The sequence below is a fragment of the Gracilinanus agilis genome, chromosome 1 (genome assembly GCF_016433145.1).
Source record: "Gracilinanus agilis isolate LMUSP501 chromosome 1, AgileGrace, whole genome shotgun sequence".
Taxonomy (NCBI): domain Eukaryota; kingdom Metazoa; phylum Chordata; class Mammalia; order Didelphimorphia; family Didelphidae; genus Gracilinanus; species Gracilinanus agilis.
The window spans coordinates 560068560-560094121 of record NC_058130.1 but is presented as its reverse complement, the minus strand read 5'-3'; the positions used below and the strand labels follow the sequence as shown (position 1 = coordinate 560094121).

The 25562-nt window shown below is 35.7% G+C and overlaps 1 protein-coding gene across 1 annotated transcript in view; it reads right to left on the bottom strand.

The window, feature by feature from the left end:
• CEP192 (centrosomal protein 192) overlaps positions 1–25562 on the bottom strand; it is a 176725-nt gene that overhangs the window by 138224 nt on the left and 12939 nt on the right. The window contains exons 3-4 of the mRNA XM_044683214.1: positions 23660–23782; positions 922–1094 (exon numbers count right to left, since the gene is read on the bottom strand). Coding sequence (XP_044539149.1) covers positions 922–1094; positions 23660–23782 — 296 coding nt within the window. The remainder of the gene's footprint in view (positions 1–921; positions 1095–23659; positions 23783–25562) is intronic.

The following is a 25562-nucleotide window of genomic DNA, read 5'->3' as shown; positions in this document are numbered from 1 at the left end:
GAACACTAAGCTTTACAGTCATGGAAAAATAATTAACTTTTGACTCTAGCCACCAAATAATAATGGTTCCTTTCAAATATAAATATGACAATGTGACAGTAGCATGTATAATACCAAAAATGATGAGCCTAGAAGTCAAGGAACCCAAGTTTAAATCCTATCTCTGACATCAAATTTGATAACCAAACCCAAAGTTTCTCAACTGGAGTTTCCTATCTACAAAATAACAATTCTTCCACCTCATATCTCACAGGGTAACTGTGGAAAGCATATGTTTAGAACTGGTCTGGACCTTAGAGATCAAGCAATACAACTTCATTTTAAAAGAGGAGAAAATTAATGCCCTGAGAAACAAAATGACTTGCCTGGGGTTATATAGGTGAGTTAGTAACAGAAGGAGATCTAAACTCAGATACTAAGGGGGCAGTTGGGTGGCTCAGTGGATTGAGAGCCAGGCCGAGTTCAAATCTGACCTCAGACACTTCCTAGCTGTGTGACCCTGGGCAAGTCACTTGACCCCCATTGCCTTAGCACTCTTCTACCTTGGAGCCAATACACAGTATTGACTTCAAGATGGAAGTAAGGGTTTAAAAAAATAAAAATAAAATAAACTCAGATACTCAGTGATTCTAAATCTGGTACTTTTGCTGCTTTTCCATGGCCATCCTTCTCTGAACTACCAACTCTACGTAATTAATTTCCAGATATTTGCCTCCAATTCTAACAATTCTTTCCAGGTCCAGACTCACATTATCAACTTTTAAGTGTTAGAGATAAGTGAAGTATAATTTACTATTAATTTATGAAAAACCAAAATTTTTGGTTTTCTTTTTAACCACATCACAAGTCACTAAAACCTGAGAACACAAAGGAATGAAAAATATCTAATAAATGCAACAATATCGATATGCTAGGAAATACCTTTCACCTGATCCAGTGGTAAAATCCTTCCAAAAGTATCTTGGCCCTGAATGGAATGTGCAGGTCTCATATTTCCAATTGACAATTTGTCGATATTCTTATGCTGGTAAGGCATTTCTTTCATGAGAATATCTGACATGTGTTGATTTCCAGGAAGTCTACTGACATCTGGTCTGAAGAAGAGGGGAAAAAGTGTTCTAATTACATTAATCATATAAATCTAAATAAATGTTATTGAATTGTTTTACTGAATAATTCACTATTAAATTAGAAGTGGGTTTCTCATTTAAAAATGAAGTAATAGGAAATGTTCCTAGTATATCTGGTCAAAGCCAAAAATAAGTGGACAAATTACCTCCCATGTTAGGTATTTTAGAAAATGTTAACAAATCTTTTAAGATACTTAATATATAATCTTATGAAATAATCATAGTTTCATTAATGCATCAATGTACCAAGGGTAGTCTCACAAATCTCATCATTTCTAACATCTTCCAAACTCAAAATTTTCTTTTAATCTCATTTCCTTACTCCTTTCACACTTGTTCTTGATTCACGTGATCTTCAATCCCTTGATTCTGCTTTCACAGTAGCCTCTTTATTCAATTTTGAACCTACCATTAGACATTTCAATAATGATTGACTCCAAATTGGAATACTGTCACCTTAATTTTTCAGATCTCTATTCTACTCAGTTATCCCTGGTTCTCCCCTAGAACAACCAAACATTCCAACAAGAAATTATGAATTCATATTTCAAAGACTTGCAATCCAACCTCAATCAGACCTTCATGATTCTATCAAAATTCTTTTACTTTTCTCTTATTAACTTCCCACTGTAACTATTCCAAATCTCAATTCTCCTCAAGTCCTCAACTTTATCTTTTCCTCAGTGCTCCCCAGAAAATCTTACCAACTACTTTACTAAGATGATAGAGGGTCACATGATATGCGTAAAACTCTCTCAAATGCCCTGGCTCTATTCCTTTAAAAAAATCCTTACTCAAAACATTCACCCCTTCCTTCTAATATCAGGGAGAAAATCCTTTTTTAAAGCCAACAAGCCAAATCCTTAAATATATTTCTTCTAGTTTTCTCTAAAACTGTATTCAAAAGATCCAGTTCTTCTCATATATCTCCAAACTGTCCCCTTCTCTATGAGCTCTTTTTTTTTTCTTTTTTACTCAGCTAATAAACATGCTCAAAAATCAAAAAATAAAAAATCTTTTCCAATGGCCTTGGCCTCAAGTTATTTTCCTCTTTATAGAAAAGATCTAGTTAGGACAGTAATGACAAACCTATGACATGTGTCAGCACTGACACACGTAGCCACTTTCGATGACACACAACATGGCCTCATACAGCAAAATGTAAGGGTGAAAAAGGGGTTTTATGGGTTCAATATATTACAGATGGTCGCCAGAGGATTGAACTATTATCAATCCTCAATTAAGAATAATCTAAAGGGGGCAGCTCAGTGGATTGAGAGTCAGGCCTAGAGATGGGAGGTCCTAGGTTCAAATCTGACCTCAGACACTTCCCAGCTGTGTGACCCTGGGCAAGTCACTTGACCCCTATTGCCCACCCTTACCACTCTCTTCCACCTAGGAGCCAAGACACAGAAGTTAAGGGTTTAAAAAATAATAATAATCTCAAATCAAAATTGACTTTTATGGAAGTTTATTTACATAAGAGAAGAGAGAGAGGAAAAAAATAAGAATCTATCCCACTGATTAGTCCAGGTATATCTTAACCCTCAGGGGAGGGTTAAAGGGCCTGAGGCCCGGAGGTGAATGGAGCAAACTTCATTCACAGAGTCTATAAAAGGAAGATTTTTAATAGAAGTTCAGGAAGATTCAGTGTTTAAACTCACCACGTGGAACAGTCTCTGTCACAAACCAGCAAAGCTCCCTCAGGTCCCCTTCATCAAACCAGAAGCAGCCTCACTCAACTCTTTTAAAGGGGTCACATATGCGTCACTTCCAGTGCCTTCCCCTAGCCTGAGTGTCCAATCACAATAGATGCTTTCTCAGAGAAAGCATAGGGGGCCGTCAGTTGATTCTGATTCGTTACTCACTCTAGCACAGGAGGGTTAGGACCTCCCAGAATTGGAAGCTGCTCTCACCTTTGGTGATTAAATCTAAAGATGGGCAGTGTAGACTTAATCCATTTATCACAGAAGTATGGGGCCACATGCCAAGGATAAAACATTTGTGTAGTGTAGTGTAGACACTCTGTGCACTATGGATGACAATTCTACCTATATTCATTTCCTATTTTGGTTTATTAAATACAGTTATATATTACAATTATACATTTTTGTTATTTAAACTATAAATATCACTAAATTATGGTTTTCTTCTCAAAGTGACACACCACCTGAGTTATGCCCGGTTTTTGGGCAAATTTTGACGCACCAAGCTCAAAAGGTTGCCCATTACTGAGTAAGGAGGTGGAGCCAATATAGCAGAATAAGTCAAGAACTCTAGAATCACCTCCAAAAAAAAATTCTTTTTTAAAACACCTCAAAATGAATTCTAGAACAGCAAAAACAACAAAAGGTCAGGATAAAACAATTTTCTATTTGATCCAACTTACTTATAAAGTTGGCAGGAAAGCTCAACCTCACTGGGGCAAGAGGGGAGTGCAATGCAGGGCACCAAGTCAACACTGAAGCTGTAATACTTTGCAGCTCTGCAACCCCAACCCCTACTGACCTGGCAATCAGGCCCCAAGTTCACAAGCCAAGAAGACTAAGACAGTGCCCCCTCTACTTTAGGAGCAGAGCCCAATTTTATCAAACAGGTAAAAGTCACAAAAATCAATTGGAAAAAAAATGAGCAAGAAAAAAAACACCTGACCATAAAGTTACTATGGTGACAGATCAAAACACCAACTCAGAAAAAAGACAACAGTGCCAAAATGGCTACATGTGAAGCCTTAAAGTAAAATGTAAAATTCTATCAGGTCCAGAAAAGAACTCCTGGAGAAGCTCAAAAAATATTTTAAAAATCAAAGAGCGGTAGAAGAAAAATTAAGCAAAGAAATGAGACTGATACAAGAGAATTTATTAAAAAAAGAGTTAACAGCCTGGTAAAGCAAGTCCCCAAAATGGAAAAATATATACCAAAGTTCAGTGGAAAAAAAACATCAATTCTTAAAAAGTAGAATTGGGCAAGTGTAAACTATTATCTCCATGAAACATTTTTGAAGAAACTATAAAATAAAATCAAAAGAATGAAGAAAAAAACAGAAAATGTGAAATATCTCAATGGAAAAACAACTGACTTAAAAAACAGATAGAGGAGAGATTATGTATGAATTACTAAATTACATGAAAGCCATGATCAAAAAAGGGGCCTAGACATCATGTTATAAGAAATTACCAAGGGAAATTGCCCTGATATTCTTGAAAAAGAGGAAACCAAAAGACTGCATTGGTTGCAACTGGGAAAAATCCATTATCTCTTTAAAAAGATCCCAAAATAAAAACTCCCAGAAATATTATGGCCAGATTCCATAGCTCCCAGGCTAAGGTGAAAATATTGTAAAACACAGAAATACTTCAACTATCATGGTATTTCACAAGGATAACATAGGAATTAGCAACTTCTACATTAAAAGACTGGAAAACTTACAATAATACAGAGGGCAAAAGGAGCCAGGATTATAACCAAGAATCACCCAGCAAAACTGAGTATACTCTTTTCAAGAACAAAAAAATGGATATTTAGTGTAAGGGAGAATTTCCTAGTATTCCTGATGAAAAGACCATAAAAGGAAAAATAATCTGATTTTCAAATACAAGATTTGAGAGAAGCATAAAGAGGTAAAAAGGCAAAGGGAAAAGAAGATTCATTAAGGTTACACTGCTTACATTCCTACTTGAGTAAATTAGGGTTATAAGAGGGAATATATACAGAGAGAGAGGATGCACAAGTATAAGTTGACTATAATGGGATAATATATATAAAAAAATAAATTGATAAATTGATAAATAAGGAGTGAAAAAGAGAACTGTTCCAGGAGAGGAGAGAAGAGAAAGACAGAATGGGGTAAATTATCTCCCATGTAGATGGAGGTGGGTGGCAGATAATACTTAAACCTTACTCCTATTATAACTGGCTCAGAGAGGGAAGAACATCCACACTCAGGTATGGAGCATATAACTTTTAAGGAAGTAGGAGGGAAAGGAGTTAAGAGAAATGGCAGGGGTGACTGACAGAAAAGAGGACAAATTGGGGAAGGTGGTGGTCAGAAGCAAAACACTTGAGATCAAGGTTAAAGAGAGAGAGAGAGAGATAAGGATAAATAGAGGGAAAAAGGAGGATGGAGGAAAATGCACAGTTAGTAATCATAAATGTGAATATGAAACAGGATGAACTCAACTATAAAACTGAAGTGGATACCAAAATGGATTAAAACCCAGAATCCTACAATATGTTGTTTAAAAGAAACACATCTGAAGGAGAGATACATAGAGTAAAGATGGGGGCTATCCATAATCTATTATGCTTCTGCTTAAGAAAAAATAGGAGTGGTAATCATGCTCTTACAACATAAAAGAAAAACTGAATTAACTAGAAGAGATACAGAAGGAAACTAGATCTTGATAAATAGTATCACAGATAATAAAGTAATATCAATACTAACCACATATACACACCAAATTTTTTAAAGAAGTCAAATGGGTTACAAAAAGAATTAGATAATAAAACTATACTAACTATACTAGTGAGGGGTCTGAGAGGTTTCCCCTCTCAGAAACTATATAAATCTAACCAACCAACCAACCAACAAACAAACAAAAACAGGAAAGAAATTAAGGAGACGATTAGAATTTTAGAAAAACTAGATCTGATAGATCTCTGGAGAAAACTGAATGGGAATAGAAAGTGTAAAAGAGGAAAATGGGAAGGATAATGGTTGGACTGGATATTTAAAGTTTGGTCGCCAGAAATTGATTATTTGATTCCAAAATAAGAGACCCAAATCAGGATGACTTTTATGGTGGTTTATTTATAATTAGGAAGGTTGAAGGTAGGGAAAATGAGAGAAAGTCTGGCCTGGACCAGAGGCCTGAACCTCGTAGGGCTTCAGAGGCCCCAGCAGAGGGGCACAGAGGTTAATTAAACAAGGTTTCTAGCCACAAGGCCTCCTCTAAGATGAGAGGCCTCCTTGAGGTTAGAGCCTCCAGAGACACTAAGGGAAAAGAAAGATAGTCAGCCTAACTTACCTACATGACAATTCAAAGGGAAGCAGTCTGAGGCCTCACCTGAGCTGCTCCAACACCAAGTTAAAAAGGCAAAAAGCCCCTCACAGAAAGTTACCATCATATTTAAAAGATAGTAGTTTTCATCACTTCCTGCCTCCACCTCCAGTTTTACATGGACAAATGGCAGCCTCTTTTGGACTGCCCAGGAGGCAGTCACTTGTTTTTGATTTGTCACTTACTATCACATGTGGGTCACAGACCTCCCCTCTCCCCACTTAATTCTAAGTTGGGTGACATTATTCCTGGTGGCTAAAGTCTAAAGAATGAATGAGGGTGAGCTAATTCCATTTACATAAAAGGAATATACATTTTTCTTAATGTACATGAAAATGATCATGTATTAGGACAGAAAAACCACTACAACCAAATGCAGAAAAGCAAAAAATTAAACAGATCCCATTCAGACCATAATGTAACAAAAATTACATTGAATAAAGGACTAAGTAAAGATAAGTTAAAAATTAATTGGAAACTTAAATAACTTAATCTTTTTTTTTAAACCCTTGTACTTTGGTGTATTGTCTCATAGGTAGAAGATTGGTAAGGGTGGGCAATGGGGGTCAAGTGACTTGCCCAGGGTCACACAGCTGGGAAGTGGCTGAGGCCGGGTTTGAACCAAGGACCTCCTGTCTCTAGGCCTGACTCTCACTCCACTGAGCTACCCAGCTGCCCCTTAAATAACTTAATCTTAAAGAGTGAGTGGGTCAAAGAACAAATCACAGAAACAATAATTTCATGAAAAGAGAATGACAACATTGAGACAATATGCCAAAATTTATCAAATGGAGTCAAAGTAGGTCTTAGGGCAAATTTTTTATTTCTAAATATTTACAGCAATAAAATAGAAAAAGAACAGATCAATTTATTATGCATGTAACTTAAAAAACTATAAAAACAACAAATTAAAAATCTTCAATTAAACCCAAATTGAAAATCCTGAAGATCAGAAGATTAATAAAACTGAGAACAAAGTTTATGTAAAAGCTAATAAATTAGATAAATCACAGGTTAAGTTATTTAAAAGAAAATTAAATTACCAGCATCAAAAATAAAAAGGATGAATTCACCATGAATGAAGAAGAAATTAAAGAAACCATTAGGAGCTATTTTGCTAATTATATGCCAATACATGTGATAATGTAAGCAAAATAAAGGTTTACAAAAATATAACTTTTCCAGATAAACAAAAGAGAAAATAGCATAATTACATAATCTCATCTTAGAAACAGAAATTGAACACATTATCAATGAAATTCCTAGGAAAAAAATCACAAGTGAATTCTACTAAACATTTAAATAATTAATTCTCATACTATAAAAACTATTTGGAAAATAGGTAAAGAAGGAGTTCTATCAAATACCTTTTATGACACAAATTTAGTACTGATACCTAGATCAAGAAGAGAGAAAAGAGTAAGAAAAAGTTTGTAATAAAATACTAGCGATATTATAACAATACATCACAAGGTATAACCAACTAGGATTTATAGCAGGAATCCAAAACTGGTTCAATATTAAAGAAAACTTTCAGTTTAACTTATTATATCTACAACAAAACCAAGAGAAATCATATGATTACTTCAGTAAGATGCAGAAAAAACCCTTTGACAAAATACAACACCCATTCCTCTTAAAAATGATGAAAAGTGGTTCCGGGTTAAGATGGCGGCAGAGTAATAAGCAGCTCTTAACCTCTCCTGACCAAAACACACAAAACTCCTCAAGGGGACATAAAAACAAGTCCAGACGAACAGAGGAACCCCACAACAGGGCACAGCGTGGAAGGTACGTGGAATCGAGACATTTCCATGCTATAAAGGGGTGAAACAGCTCTCACTAAATCACGGGCTGAGCAACCACCTCACCCCACCCCCACACCCTCCACACGCAACACCTATAGCGCCGAAGCCAGCTAAAAAGAAATAGAGCAAGTTTGGGGCACCCATCGAGTCATTGGCAGCTCCAGGGCCTGCCTGTTCCTGAGAGCAGCAAGATTTAGGACCCCAAAAAGCTAACGAACGCACACAAAATCTGAGCGCGGGAGCAGGACGCCAAGAGCAGACGCAGGGCCCAGAGCGCCGGCTCAGAGCACAGGCACAGGCGGAGGCGTGGGTGGAGGCAGACACAGCCACGAGCTAAAGCTCTGAAACCCTGAGTGGGGAACCAGTGCAGACGGGTATACGACTGTGGAAGCAGCGCCCTTAGACTTGTAAAGAAACCTCCAACAGAGGATCAAGCAAGGGGGTCCAACAGAAGGCTTGACCTTGGAAAAAACCAGGAGCCAAAAGACCGCGGACAGACCCTGAGAGTGAGGATAAACCTGAGAAGCTGCTGGGCTAACGATGGCTACCCAGTCTCAGGAAGTTCAGAAGAGAAATATAAAGAGGGAAACTATAAACAAGTTAAGTGAACACAGAATAGTTTACTTGTCAGATCTGTGGGAAAGGAAAGACTTTAAAACCAAGCAAGAGTTAGAGAAAATTACAAAATGTAAATTAAATGGTTTTGATTATATTAAACTAAAAAGTTTTTGTACAAACAAAAACAATGTAGTCAAAATCAGAAGGGAAACAACAAATTGGGAAAAAATCTTTATAACGAAAAACTCTGACAGGGGTCTAATTACTCAAATATACAAGGAGTTAAAGCAATTGTATAAAAAATCAAGCCATTCCCCAATTGATAAATGGGCAAGAGACATGAATAGGCAATTTTCAGGTAAAGAAATCAAAAGTATCAATAAGCACATGAGAAAGTGTTCTAAATCTCTAATAATTAGAGAAATGCAAATCAAAACAACTCTGATGTATCACCTCACACCTAGCAGATTGGCTAAAATGAAAGAAGGGGAGAGTAATGAATGTTGGAGGGGATGTGGCAAAATCGGGACATTAATGCATTGCTGGTGGAGCTGTGAACTGATCCAGCCATTCTGGGTGGCAATTTGGAATCATGCTCAAAGGGCTATAAAAGAATGCCTGCCCTTTGATCCAGCCATACCATTGCTGGGTTTGTACCCCAAAGAGATCATAGATAAACAGACTTGTACAAAAATATTCATAGCTGCGCTTTTTGTGGTGGCAGCAAATTGGAAAAGGAGGGTATGTCCTTCAATTGGGGAATGGCTGAACAAACTGTGGTATATGCGGGTGATGGAATACTATTGTGCTAAAAGGAATAATAAACTGGAAAAGTTCCAGGCGAACTGGAGAGACCTCCGGGAACAGATGCAGAGTGAAAGGAGCAGAGCCAGAAGAACATTGTACACAGAGACTGATATACTGTGGTAAAATTGAATGTAATGGACCTCTGTACCAGCAGCAATACAATGACCCAGGACAATTCTGAGGGATTTATGGTAAAGAACGCTACCCACATTCAGAAGAAGGACTGCAGGAGAGGAAACATATAGGAAAAACAACTGCTTGAACGCATGGGTCGGGGTGGACATGATTGAGGGTGTGGACTCGAAACTACCACACCAATGCAACTACCATCAATTTGGATCAAGGACACATGACAAAACCAGTGGAAATGTGCGTTGGCCATGGGTAGGGGGAGTGCGGGGGGGGAGAAGGGGAAAGGAGGAGCATGAATCATGTAACCATGTTAAAAATGAATATTAATAAATGTTTGAAAAAAATGATGAAAAGTATATGAATAAATGAAGTTTTCTTTAAAATGACAACTAGTGAGGACTGGGAGTCAAGATGGCAGCTTAAGACACAGCAAAAATCCAGACCTCTAAAATCCTTCCACACCAATCAAAAATAAAGTGGTTCAAGGGGACAGAAAACCAAATCTAACAACAGGACAGAACTGGGGGACCATCCTGCTAGATTCAACCTAAAAGGTATGCCAAAAAAAAAAGCCTGAATTCTTGAACTCTCAGGTTCAAGGGAAAGGAAGAAAGAAGGTCCAAAGATCCCTCCTTCATCTACAGTGCTGAGTCTCCAGAGATGGCTAGAATCTCTAGGCTAGCAAGGACTCTAGTCAGGAGGGAGTGCCTTGTTGGCACATCTGTGCCAGGCTCACGGCTTTGAACACAGGTGGCAGGGAGGCAGCTGGAGAAGAAGCGCAGAGAGGACAGCCAAGACACAGTCAAAACACTCCATCTTGCCTCTCCCCTCCTTTGTCAAAGTTTTGGCCCTGGGAACATCCAGAGTGCAGATCAACTTCACCCTGGCTTAGTCTTACCAACAGGGCAGATATGAAGCCTTCAGAGGGAAGGGAAGCCCAAGCTCCAATGCCCCTCCCCCATAGGCTGCTCTGAGAGTAGCTGAAAGCATCCAGCTGACTCTCTGATCCTGGGACAAAGGCTGTAACCACTACAGAATACCTTGCTAACAGGACTGGGAAACACAGCTCCCTTCAACTACACCTTCACTTGAAGCTGCAGCTTCTGCTGCCAGCTGGGGAAGATCTGACCTCAGGGCTCATCAATACCACCTGTCTAACCTAATCAATCAGCAGAGCAATGAAGAAACCCCCTTCAGGAAAGAATAGCCCAAAACCACAGATCCAGCAAATAATTGGAGGAGCAAGATTACAGCTAATGACAGGAGGGAAGAAGGAAAAAAATATGAGTCAACAACAGAACAGAAAAAAAAAAAGACATTACAATTGATAGCTCCTATCCAGGTAAACCAACAAAGAGCAAATGAAACAGAGGAAGACCAAGGAACACTAAGAATAAACACAGAACCTCCAGTGAATTGGACACAGGCTTTGTAAGAAGTCAAAACACAGCTCAAAAAACAATTAAGAGAGGCTGAAAATGATTGGAAAAAGAAGTTAAAAAGCAAAATAAGTAATCTGGAAACAGAAAATAGTGTCTTGAAAGCCAAAATTAACCAACTTGAAAATGATACAAAGAAGATGAAAGATGACCTACAAAGAAAATCAGACCAGAAGGATGATGACCAAAAAGCCAAGAAGGAAATTCAGTCTTTAAATATTAGAATCCAACTACTAGATACAAATGACTTCACAAGGCAGCAAGAATCTATAAAACAAAATCAAAAGAATGAAAATATTGAGGAAAATATGAAACATCTCATTGACAAAACATCAGACCTTGAAAACAGATCCAGGAGAGACAATTTAAGAATTAATGTGACTACTGGAAGATCATGACAAAAGAAAAAGCCTGAACATCATTCTATAGGAAATTATCCAAGAAAACTGACAAAACATTCTCCAGCAAGAGGGAAAAGTGGAGATTGAAAGAATCCACAGATCACCTCCTTTATTTAATTCCCAAATGACAACAACCAGGAATGTTACAGCCAAATTCAAGAATTACCAGACCAAGGAATAAATATTACAAGCTGCTAAGAAATCATTCAGATACCATGGAACCACTGTTAAGATAACACAGGATCTGCCTGCATCTATACTGAAGGACCGGAAGGAATGGAATATGATATTCTGGAAAGGAAGGGAACTGAGTCTACAACCAAGAATCAACTACCCAGCAAAACTAACTATATTCCTGCAGGGCAAAGTATGGTCATTTAATAAAATAGAAGACTTCCAAGCATTCATAAAGAAAAGGCTGAACTTAAAAAGAAAATTTGATGCCCAGACACAGAACTCAAAGGAATTACCAAGAGGTAATTAAGAAAGGGGGAAAAAACCAATTTTTCTTAAGGGACCCAATAAGCTCAAATGATTTGTATTCCTTTAAGAAGAGATGATATTGGTAACTCTTAAAAATTATTACCAAGACGGGGCAGCTAGGTAGCTCAGTAGATTGAGAGCCAGGCCTAGAGATGGGAGGTCCTAGGTTCAAATCTGGCCTCAGACACTTCCCAGCTATGTGACCCTGGTTCAAGTCACTTGACCCCCATTACCTACCCTTATCACTCTTCTGCCTTGGAGCCAAAACACAGTATTGATTCCAAGACGGAAGGTAGGGGCTTAAAAAAAAATTGTTATCACCTGGATAGCTAGAAGAATTATACTTAGAGGGAACAGTGACAAACTATAGGATGAAATGTCAAGATATGCATATATATGTATGCATAAATATATATAAAACTAGAGGTAAAAAAAGAGGTTAATATCGAGAGAAATGAGAAAAGAGACAAAATGGGGTAAATTTACATTTCATAAAGAAGTGCATGGCAGGAGCAAGGGAGAACACTGTTTGAGTCAATTTCAATGCAGGGAAGAACAATCAGATCCATTGGGGCAGAGAATTGATTTGTGCCCAATAGAGAAATAGAAGGGTAACAAATGGACTGGTGAGGAGAAAAGCAATATAAAGAATGGAGAGTGTGTGAGGTAGCTTAAAAAGATCCTAAAGAAATAAGAGGAGGAAAAAAGGGATGGAGGAGAAAGGGAAGTAAAATACGGGTGGAAATTAGGGGGACTGATTAAAAACAAAACACTGGTGTAGAAGGAAATAGTGAAAGAAAGTCTACAAGAAACACACATGAGGCAGGTAGACACACAGAGTAAAGGTAAAAGACTGGAGCAAAATCTATTGGGCATCAACTGAGAAAAAGAAGGGAGGAGTGGCAATCATATCTGACAAATAGAAAGTAAAAATAGATCTAGTTAAAAGATAGAGAAGGGAAATTACATCCTGATAAAAGGCAGTATAGACAATGAGGAAATATCAGTACTCAACATGTATGCACTACTAAATGGTATAGCATCCAAACTTCAAAAGGAGAAACTAGTGGCGCTGAAGGACAAAACAGACAATAAAACTATATTAGTGGGAGACCTGAACCTTCCTCTATCAGATCTACATAAATCAAACCAAAAAATAAATAAGAAAGAGGTAAGAGATGTGAATGAAATCTTAGAAAAATTAGAGTTAATAGCTATGTGGAGAAAAATAAATAGGGACAAAAAGCAATACACCTTTTCAGCAACACAAAGTACATTCAGAAAGATTGACCATGTACTAGGGCACAAAAATATGGCAAACTACTGCAAAAGAGCAGAAATAATGAAGGCAATCTTTTCAGATTATAATGCAATAAAAAAAATTAGTAAGGATACATGTAGAGGTAAATCACAAATTAATTGGAAATTAAATAATATGATTCTCCAAAACTGGTTAAAGAACAAATCATAGAAACAATAATTTCATTGAAAAAATGACAATGATGAGACATCCTATCAAAATCTATGGGATGCAGCCAAAGCAGTACTCAGGGGGAAATTTATATTCCCTGAGTGCATATATTAACAAATTAGGGAGGGCAGAAGTCAATGAACTGGGCATGCAAATTAAAAAACTAGAAAGTGAACAAATTAAAAATCTCCAGATGAAAACTAAATTAGAGATACTAAAAATTAAAGGAGAAATTAATAAAATCGAATGTAAAAGAACTATTGAATTAATAAATAAGACTAAAAGCTGGTACTTTGAAAAAACAGATAAAATAGACAAAGTACTGGTCAATCTAATTAAAAAAAGGAAAGAAGAAAACCAAATTAACAGTATCAAAGACGAAAAGGGAGACCTCATCTCTAATGAAGAGGAAATTAAGGCAATCATTAAAAACTATTTTGCCCAATTATATATGGCAATAAATATTGCAATCTAGGTGATATAGATGAATATTAAAAAAAATAGAAATGGCCTAGATTAACAGCAGAAAAACAGAATACTTAAATAATCCCATATCAGAAAAAGAAATTGAATAAGCCATCAAAGAACTCCCTAAGAAAAAATCACCAGGACCTGATGGATTCACAAGTGAATTCTATCAAATATTCAAACAACTAATCCCAAGACTATACAAATTATTTGACACAATAAGTAAAGAAGTTCTACCAAATTCCATTTATGAACAAATATGGTACTGATCCCAAAACCAGGTAGATCAAAAACAGAAAACTACAGACCAATCTCCTTAATGAACATAGATGCAAAAATCTTAAATAGAATACTAGCAAAGAGACTCCAGCAAGTGATCACAAGGGTTATTCATTATGATCAGGTGGGATTTATACCAAGAATGCAAGGATGGTTCAATATTAGGAAAACCATCTACATAATTGACCATATCAACAAGCTAATAAGCAAAAATTACATAATTATCTCAATGGATACTGAAAAAGCCTTTGACAAAATACAACACCCATTCCTATTGAAATCACTAGAAAGTATAGGAATAGGAGGGCCTTTCCTAAAAATAATAAACAGTATATTTCTTAACTTAAACCATCAACAAGCATCATCTTCAATGGGGATAAATTAGAAGCATTCCCAATAAGATCAGGAGTGAAACAAGGATGCCCATTATCACCTTTATTATTTAACATTGTACTAGAAGCAATAGCAATTAGAGAAGAAAAAGAAATTGAAGGTATTAAAACAGGCAATGAGTTGACCAAGCTATCACTCTTTGCAGATGATATGATGGTCTACTTAAAAAATCCTAGAGAATCAACTAAAAAGCTAGTGGAAATAATCAACAACTTTAGCAAAGTTGCAGGATACAAAATAAATGCACATAAATCATTAGCATTTCTACATATTTCCAACACATCTCAGCAGCAAGAGTTAGAAAGAGAAATACCATTAAAAATCACTCTAGACAATATAAAATACTTAGGAATCTATCTACCAAAACAAACACAGGAATTATACAAACACAACTACAAAACACTTTCCAGACAATTAAAACTATATCTACACAACTGGAAAAATATTGATTGCTTATGGGTAGGATGAGCTAACATAGACCATTCTACCCAAATTAATTTACTTATTTAGTGTCATACCTATCAAACTACCAAGAAACTTTTTTACTGAATTAGAAAAAACTATAACAAAGTTCATTTGGAAGAACAAAAGATCAAGACTATCAAGGGAAATAATGAAAAAAAAAAAAAGGTGAAGGACAGTGGTCTAGCAGTACCAGATCTTAAACTGTACTATTAAAGCAGTGGTCATCAAAACCATATGGTACTGGCTAAGAGACAGAAGGGAGGATCAGTGGAATAGACTTGGAGTAAGTGACGTCAGCAAGACAGTCTATGATAAATCCAAAGAGCCCAGCTTTTGGGACAAAAACCCACTATCTGACAAAAACTGCTGGGAAAATTGGAAAACAATATGGGAGAGATTGGTTTAGATCAACATCTCACACCCTACACCAAGATAAATTCAGAATGGGTGAATGACTTGAATATAAAGAAGGAAACTATAAGTAAATTAGGTGAACACAGAATAGTATACTTGTCAGATCTTTGGGAAAGGAAAGATTTTAAAACCAAGAAAGAGTTATAAAAAGTTACAAAATATAAAACAAATCATTTTATTACATTAAATTAAAAAGGGTTTGTACCAACAAAACCAAAGCAACCACAATTAGAAGGGAATCAACAAATTGGGAAAAAATCTTTTTAACAAAAAACTCTGACAAAGGTCTAATTACTCAAATATATAAGGAGCTAAATCAATTGTACAAAAAAATCAAGGCATTCACCAATTGATAAATGGGCAAGGGACATGAATAGGCAATTTTCAGATAAAGAAATCAAAACTAACAATAAGCACATGAGAAAAGTGTTCTAAATCTCTAATAATTAGAAAAATGCAAATCAAAACAATTCTGAGGTACCACCACACACCTAGCAGATTGGCAAAGGAAAGTGGTGAATGTTGGAGGAGATGTGGCAAAATTGGAACACTGATGCATTGCTGGTGAAGTTGTGAATTGATCCAACCATTCTGAATGGCAATATGGAACTATGCCCAAAGGGCTTTAAAAGATTGTATGCCCTTTGATCCAGCCATACCACTCCTGGGTTTATACTCCAAAGAAATCATAAGGAAAAAGGCATGTACAAAAATATTTATAGCCGCATCTTTGTAGTGGCAAAAAACTGGAAAACGAGGGGATGCCCTTCACTTGGGGAATGGCTGAACAAATTGTGGTTTCTGCTGGTGATGGAATACTATTGTGCTCAAAGGAATAATGAACTGGAGGAATTTCATGTGAACTGGAATGACATCCGGGAATTGATGTAGAGCAAAAGGAGCAGAACCAGGAGAACATGGTACACAGAGACTGATACATTGTGGTAAAATCGAATATAATGGACTCCTGCTATTAGCAGCAATGCAATGATCTGGGACAATTCTGAGGAACTTATGAAAAAGAACACCATCTACATTCAGAGGAAGAACAATGGTAGTAGAAACACAGAAGAAAAACAACCGCTTGAACACAAGGGTTGATGTGGACACAATTTGGGATGTAGAATCTAAACACCACCCCAGTGCAATTATCAATGATATGGAAATAGGTCTTGATCGATGACACATGTAAAAACCAGTGGAAATGTGTATCGGCTATGGTGGTGAGGGGAAGGGAGAGTAAGAACATGAATCATGTAACCATGGAAAATTTTTCTAAAAATAAATAAAAAATAAAAATAAAAAGCCACCAGCATGCATCATCTGCAATGGGGATAAATTAGAGGCATTCCCAATAAGTTTAGGAGTGAAACAAGGATGCCCATCATCACCTCTATTATTTAACAATGTCCTAGAAACACTAGCAGTAGCAATTAGAGAAGAAAAAGAAATTGAAGGTATTAAAATAGGTAATGAGGAGACCAAGCTATCACTCTTTGCAGATGATATGATGGTCTTCTTAAAGAATCCTAGAGAATCAACTAGAAAGCTAGTGGAAATCATCAACGACTTTAGCAAAGTTGCAGGATACAAAATAAGCCCACATAAATCACCAACATTTTTATTTATTTCCAACACATCCTGGCAGCAAGAGTTAGAAAGAAAAATACCATTTAAAATCACCCTAGACAATATAAAATACTTAGGAATCTATCTGCCAAGTCAAACACAGGAACTATATGAACACAACTACAAAACACTTTCCACACAATTAAAACTAGATCTAAATAATTGGAAAAAAATTAGTTGCTCATGGGTAGGACAAGGTAACATAATAAAAATGACAATCCTACCCAAACTAATTTACTTATTTAGTGCTATACCCATTAAACTACCAAGAAAACTATTGAAACTGTTTCCTATGAAGACACTAATAACCATATCATCAACTCCAACTATTTTTTACATTGTCTTTCTTCCTTCAATTCCACTGAACAAACATTTACTAAACTTATACTAGGATACTAGGCATCAGGGATACAAAGACAGAAATATCAAAGCTTATAATCCACTAGAAAGACATACATATACATAAATAAACCTATTTAAAGAATTGAAGAGGGAAGGAAAGGGAATAATGCATTTTTACTGCATCTACTATGTGCAAGGCTTTGTACTCAGCTGTCTATTATCTCATTTGATCTTCATAACAACACTATACAAGATAGATGCTTTTATGTTATCCCTACTTTAGAGTTGAGAAACTGAAGCAAACAGTGGATAAGTGACTTGCTAGATAGTCACACAGCTAGTAAGTGTCCAAAGGTAAATTTGAATTCAGGTCTTCTTGATTCCAGGTAAGCCTTTATCCACTGTGCTACCAGCTGCCTCTGGTGTAACCTGAAAACTAAGAATTGAATTGGGGGTAGGAAAAGAAAATGAATCAGGAAAGCCCTTTGACGAAGAAAATAATACCTCACCTAAAACTTTTAAAGACAGAAGGGATTCTGAAAGGTAATAGAGGGGGAGAAAAACCATTTTAGGCACTGGACATAGCTCCAGCAAGCATGGAGAAAAGAGCAAATTACTAAATGTTCACAGAAGCAAATCCCTAAGAGGAGAGGACAAAGGGGTATTGTGCAATGTGTAGAGCACAATAACTGGATTACAGCAGACACTTAGAAGTCCCATACTGGGAAGACACTCACTCTCTATATATCTGGGAATGGTTAGGGATCCTATAAAAATCAACTCAAATTCCACCTTTTAGATAAGGCTGGATGGAATTCCTGATCCCTCCCTGTCCACCCCAATTGGTACTACCTACACATTTAAAAAAAAAATCTATCTTGCATTTATTTTCTACAAATATTGGATATATTTATGAACAGATGGTTTCCTCTAAAAGACTGTAAGCTCCTTTAGAGTGTTTCATTTTTGATTGTGGATAGAAAACTAGACTTGAAATCAGAAAGACTTGTGTTCAGATTCAGTCTCAAACACTCTTTGATATATTATTATTAGTGATTAGGAGAAATTTTTCTATTGGTTGTTTAAAATTTGCAATTCTCTACTTGAGAACTGTTTCTAGACAATTAAGCAATAGAAAATAACTTTGTTCTTATTTGTTAATTCCTATATCAAATCATTATCACAGATATTCAATGTTAAGATTGCACTCCAAAAAAGTTTTCCTTTTTAAAGCCACTTGAATTTCATTCATACAAAATGTTTCTGATTTCATGTAGTGGAAATGATCTGTTTTATCTTTTGTAACTGTCTCAACCCCTGATTTAGTTAAATATTCTCCCAATAGTCAAAGCTGTAAATGGTAGCCAATGCCTTGATTCTTCTGACCATAATGATTCTAGTCATTTTGAGCTTGTAAGATGTTGTATAAATCTAATTTTTGCTAAATTGTTTTCAAAGTTTCCTAGCAATTCAAATAGAAATTCTACATAGGGTAATTTATGCTTAGTCCAATTTTTTTTTCTCATTTAGTTAGTTCCTGACTTTTTTTAAAAACAGCTTTGATGATTACTTTATCACCATAATGAGCAGGCATCTTCTTTTCCCTTTGTTTCATATAATATATAAATACTACTAGCAACATTAATAAGAAAAAGAAATTAAAGGAATAAAGAAAGGTAAAAAGATGAAGCTATTTGCTGATGATAAGACAGTATATTTCAAAAATCAGTCAAGATACTATGAGACAGCTAATAACTAGCTTCAACAAAGTTGAAGGCTACAAAATCCTCAAAAATCAATAATACATCTATATAACTACAAAACATAACCAAAAAATTCCCTTGAGATTCTTTTTGTGTTCTTTGAGTGAATTTTTTTTTGTTTAGCTTTACATGGTAGTTTAATTGTTATAGTTAAGTTCTCTATCTGTAAATTTAGATACTTGTTTAATTTTGTTATAACATTTTCTAGACATGAATGTAAAATATTCCTCCATTAATAAGGCTCCTGGTTCATTTATTTTTTTAAAGGAATGACTTGTATTTTTATGTAGAGCATTCTTAAATGTACTTTATTAATCATTCCTCTTTTTAGCTATATTATTCATAGTTCCTTTTAATGAGATATTCTTTTTTACCATTGTTCAGTCGTTTCAGTCATGTCTCACTCTTCACGACCCCATTTGGGTTTGTTTTTTTTTTTGGCAAAGATAGATACTGGAGAGGTTTGCTATTTCCTTCTCTAGCTCATTTTTCAAATGAGAAAGAGACAAACAGGGTTGAGTGACTTGCCCAGGGTCATATAGCTAGCAGGTGACCAGACTTGACATGCAGATTAGTCTTCCTGCCTCTAGGCCTCTCTTTTTCAATTATGGCCTCCCAAATTTTGTTATTGCTCTATATACTAGCCTGACACACACTGGGTTTTTAACCCTGATCAAATCAAATTGATCTCTCAGTACTCTAGGAAACTAAGATTATAAATTGAAAAAGAAGGGCTGACACACAGCTTCCCAAGATCAAGAGACTTTGGTTTTCTAGAAGTTGCCTCTATCAATTAAATCTGGACCACTCATTGCTGAGACATCATCCCCTCTCTCTCTATGGAGGCAACCAAGGAGACTCAAGAGGAGCATGACATCTCCCCTGAGAATGTAAATGATTTGAACCAAGATCCACAATTTGAGCCCATAGCAGGAGATTAAGACCCTTGAAGAAGAGTACAAACTTTAAGATACAAACAAAGCTGTTCTAGAATACTCTTCCAGAATAGAAAAAGTGAGGGGGGGAGTGACAAGAATCGGCTGAAATACAAGGAGAAAGGGACAATTCACTTCCTCATAAAAAGGGGAACAACTCTGAAGATCTATGTTAATCACTGTATAATGCTACTGATGGAGCTGAAGCCTAATGCAGGGAGTGGCAAGACCTGGTTCTGGAACACACATGCTGACTTTGCTAATGAAAATTCCAACCTTTAACTACTGGCAATTCAATTCCTAAATATAGAAAATACTCAGAAGTTTAAGGCAAAATTTGAAGAATGTAGGAGCAAAATAGAAGAGAAGAAGGCAAAGCAGGCAAAGAGAGCAGCACTGACAAAGTAGCCACGAAGCTAAAGCAGCTTTCAGTAAAGGAGAGCAGCCAAGAGCCCAAGAGCTCTGAGGCAGCAGGAGATAACAGGAAAAGGATGCAGAGCAGCATCAAGTTATCTCTGAGATCAAATTCTGTCCTGATTTTTTTCTTGTATTTTTTTCTTTGGATTTTATATAAAAAACTGAATTCTAGCCTCCAGGTTGTCTTCTTTGCACTTTCAAAGATGTCTTTAACAAAACCATTCCCTGGTCACCATTCCAGAGTGGAAACACTTATGTACATAGTACATCCAAAAAAAAATGAATAAAATATTTGAAAGCTGAGAGAAGGAAAAGGGTATCATTAAACATTAAAAAAAAAGTATGCCCACAACAATTAAATTATTGCAAGAAATAATGCAAGAAGTTTAAAAGGGTATTTTTAAAAGAAATAAAAGACGGAAAATTGGGGAAAAAAAAGATCAACAGCTTAATAGAAGAGGCAAAAACTTTGCCCTAGCAGCATACTCCCTAAAAATAAGAATGGACCAAAAATGGAAATCAATGACTCTTGGAGGGGACAAGAATTCTTGCCAAAGTCATAAGTCTAATAAAAATTTAAAAAGATAAAACAACAAAAATAGAAAATAGTAAAAAGAATAAATCAGAACATATCATGCAGTTATATGCTAACAAAACAGAACGAACACACATGAACACACACACACACACACACGCAGATGAATACCTCCAAAAATAAATACAAGAATGAAATAAAGATGCTTGCTCTTACCACCATTGCTTGATCAAGTTCTGGAAATGCTAGCAATAGCAATAAGAAAAGAAAAAGAAATGTAAAGTAAATAAGAGATAAAGCTATCCCTATTTGCTGATATGATGTTATATTTGGAAAATCATAGGAAATCAACCAAGATACTAATTGAAAAAATAACTAGCTTCAACAAAGTTGTAAGCTACAAAATCCTCAAAAATCAATAACATGTCTATATAATAACAAAACATAAGAAACAAAAGTAGAAAGGAAATTCTCATTCCAAACAACTATGAAATATCTGCAAAAGATATATATATTAAATTACAAAGTGTTCCCTAAAGAAATGAAGAACTTAAATAGCTGGAGAAATGTTCAAGCCTCATGACTAGGCTGTGCCAATATAATAAAAATTACAACATTATCAAAGCTAATTTATAGTAAGTACCTATCAAATTACCAAAGGGACCCTTTATAAAACTTGACAAAATAATAAAATTCATTTGGAAAAACAAAAGATCTACAATATCAAAGTAAATGATGAAAAAAAGTAAGGATGAAGGGAGAACAGCACTTCTATACCTCACTATATTATAAATTAGCAACAGTCATCAAAACCATCTCATATTGGTTAAAAATAGACAAAAAAGTAGAACAGACTAGACAAAGTAGGATCAAAAATAACTCAATAAGTTTGTGTTTGATAAAGTAGAAGGTAAATTACCTAAAAAAAGATTCCTTATTTAATAAAAACTGCTGGGAAAACCAGAAAGCAGTTAGGCTTAGACCAACACTTTACACTATATTCTATAATACATACTAAATGGATATTTGATCCAATATTAAAGATCATAATATAAAAAATTAAATGAGATATAAATAATATACTTTTTACAGCTATAGGAAGGCATTATACCCTTAAAAAAAAAAAGAAAGAGGCAATTAAAAAAGATTAGATACCTTTGATTACATGAAAAATTGATCCAAAAAGATTTCATAGCTTTAAAAAAAAACTTAATCATTTAAAAAAAAGGTTGTTTCCCACCCCTGCCCCCAAGAAAATCTGAATTGTCAAATTAAAATACTTTTCTCAATCACACTGGAGGATAGTACTTTCCCTAATTTCAAGGATTCTGATAATCTTAAGTGATACTAGGCCCTATAGTTACATGCACTGTGATTAGCTTGGATGACTTTGTATCTGACTCAACTTGAACCTTCTGTGTGTCCTTTTTTAAAATCTGGCTCTTCTGTCTCATTTTCAGTTTTTCTTTAAAAATAGTTCTGTTCTCTTTATCATAAGCATCCATAAGCTTTTTCTAATTAGAACCAAAATAGTCTAGAAACTCCACTTTTTGCTGAGAAAATATAATTCTTATCAATGGACCATGGATAGCTTTGTCAAAACAGGTAAGAATATTTTTTTTAATCAACTGAAGGGGCTGGCCTAGATGGAAGAGCTCAGGGCCCTCCCAGCTCTATGATTTCTTTTCTTTAAGTATGTATTGTTGCTAAAAAGAAGCAAAATGATGAGAGTACAGTAGACAGAAGCAGAGAATCACATTTTAAATTCTGCAACATCACTTGGATCTTACAGGAACAGAATTTGAATTGGACAGAACACCACTTTTGACAAGTAGGTCTGGAAGGATCCAAGCTTCCATCTTCTTTTTTAGTCTAAATACTCCTCAATCTCTATCTACAATGCTATCATTTACAAAGAGCACACAAAATACTCATGTGCTTAATAAAGGCCTGTACAAAGAGAATCATAGACAAGTCCCTTGTACACCAGTGACTAAGAAAAATGACAACATGTGGCTTTGTGGGCTAGGTAGAAGAGTGGTGAAACATTAACAAAGGGTCAGTAAGTCTGGCCCTAACAGCCACTCAGTTTTCTTCTGCTCCATCTGTTCAATAAGGTCATTTCAGTCTTTATCTTTATGGAATTCATCAAAGGTTCGGCATACAATTTCTTGGATATTTCTTTCTAAGCTTGCCTAACAAAGAGGAAAATGTAGCTGACCAGGTAGTTCCCTTTGATTTAGAAATTAGCAACACCATCAATAACATATCTCTTCTCAACTTCCTTAGCTAATGATATACATTTTCCTTAACAACCATACATTACTACTTCATTTATGTGGCCAGATGTACTATATAATAAGCTGACATCTTTTTTCTTTCCTCGTTTCATGAAATGTATAAATACTACTAGCCAAATTGTAAATGACACCTTCCTCATTATCCAACACTGGAATATGTCACTGAGTGTAATATGTTCTAATTCGTCAAGGCTTATTAGTGTTAGTTAGCCAAAATGCTAAGAATATTAATGGAATGAATGTCCACAAACATTTTCTTTAAAAAAAGTATTTTGTACAACCAATGAAAAATTACAAATCTTTCAGGAAGGCAGATGCAAAAATACAAAATCAGTTATAAAGCACCATACCTGTGCAAATTTAGAATGGCTTGTTCTATAATTATTATTACATCTTAGTTCTAAGAAAGTAAAATGAAGGTGGCACTTACATCCTATCCCAGAAGCTAAAATCAAACTTCCCTTTTGTCTCAGAGTCTGACTGACTATCATAAGATTCAGGAGCAAATGAAAACCTCTCTCTTCCTGGGTAAGATGTCTGATTATCAGAATATCTATGTAGAGAGAAAAGTGCAAATAAAAAATTAGGCCAAGGTTAAACTTCAAATATATAAATATTTTATTAAATAATGCTACAGAAGAATATAAACACAAAGTTTAAGCAATATAACACCTTAAGCTGCACAAGCCAGTTCTGTGAAGAGAGAATTAGACTCTTAGTTTATTTTTAATGAAATCCATCAGCAACCTTTAATCTAACCAAATCAAGAATTTAAGGTACCCCTGTTTAGCACCTAGCCAACAATTAAGAAGGAGAGTTCATGAGTCACTTACTAGAGAAAGCTCACACCTCCAAAGGCCACTGCCCCACCACCCCCACCCCCACCCCACAGTGCTAGACAAATTGGAAGGCTGTGATTGGTTCCTGTGAAGTAGGGAAGGGACAGGAAGTGGTGTGGAGATAACTGCTTTAAAAGGGTCAGCCTGAGTATTCATTCACTCACTCTGCATGGGTGAGCTGAGCTGAAGGGAGATTCTTCTTGGGTTCAATCTACATAGGTGAGCTGGGATAGAGGATGACTCTTGGAAGCAGTCACATTGTCCAAGACTATTCCTTGACTTTCTACACTGGAAAGAGCCTACTGGAAGAGGTTTGCAATGGTGGATTTCTGGCTGAAGACTTAAGGGAGCCCTTGCCCACGGCTGAGCCAGACTTCACCAGATCAGCACTTAGACTGGTAGGCTAGACAAGGCTCTGTCTCCTTCCTACATATCCCACTTTTAATATCTCTAACTTGTTGTAAATAAAAGCTGCTAACAGTCATTTTTGACTTAAGGGCTAATATTTTATAAATGGTGACCACAATATTACTTTTACAACTCTCATATTGAGTCAAACCTAATTTTACATCTTACAGTTCCATATAGTTTATCATAAAATCTTCACAACTGGACTATGTGCAAAAACATAACAATAAAAAGAATTATCTATGTCAATAAATTGGAGATAGAAGAAAGTAAGGTATTTAGTAACCATACACAGATGGACAATATTTACCAATCTGTCACATGGATTATTCTGTAAAGAACGTGTCTATTGTATAGATCACATTTTCACTTGCAATGTATTTGAGTATCAAATAATGGAAAGAGATCTCTGCATACTAAAGTAAGAAAAATTAAGAAGGAAATTGAGAAAAAGAATTAAAGACTACAGGAGAGAACACAGGTAGGTAATCAGCAAGATGGAGTAGTAGAAATGGTTTGTAGTTCCGGAGTCAATCTGGTTGGAAAAGAGAACCCAAATGGAAAGGGAGCCTACAAGTAATTCAAAGTAAAAATGGTCAGTAGAAAATCCGAGTCCCACAAATGGCAATTTTGTTCAAAAGGTAACAAAAGTCATCATAATGACCAAAATACATTAATCTGCTGTAACCAGAAATCTAAATTAAGACCGCAGCTTTGCAATATTTAATTTATTTAAACATCTTCATCATGAAACTGCAAAGCCCAAGGCTGACTGAGAAATGTCAGAAATATGAAGAGATCTCTCTGAACCTAAAATCCTGGGTGGCAGCATAGGACAATAATAGTAAGAGCCAGAGGCTGGACATAATCCCAGTTTTGATGCTTACTGTGTATAATGTTAAGTATGCCATTTCATCATTTTGAGCCTCAATGTCCTCACATATAAAATGAAGGAGTTGGTCAAGATGACCTCAAAAGCCCCTTCCAGCTCTAAATCTAGAATATGGTTATGATCCTTCTTTTACTTAACAGAGTACCACCATTTAGCAGGATAAAAACAAATATGCCAGACCTCTAAAAACAGAA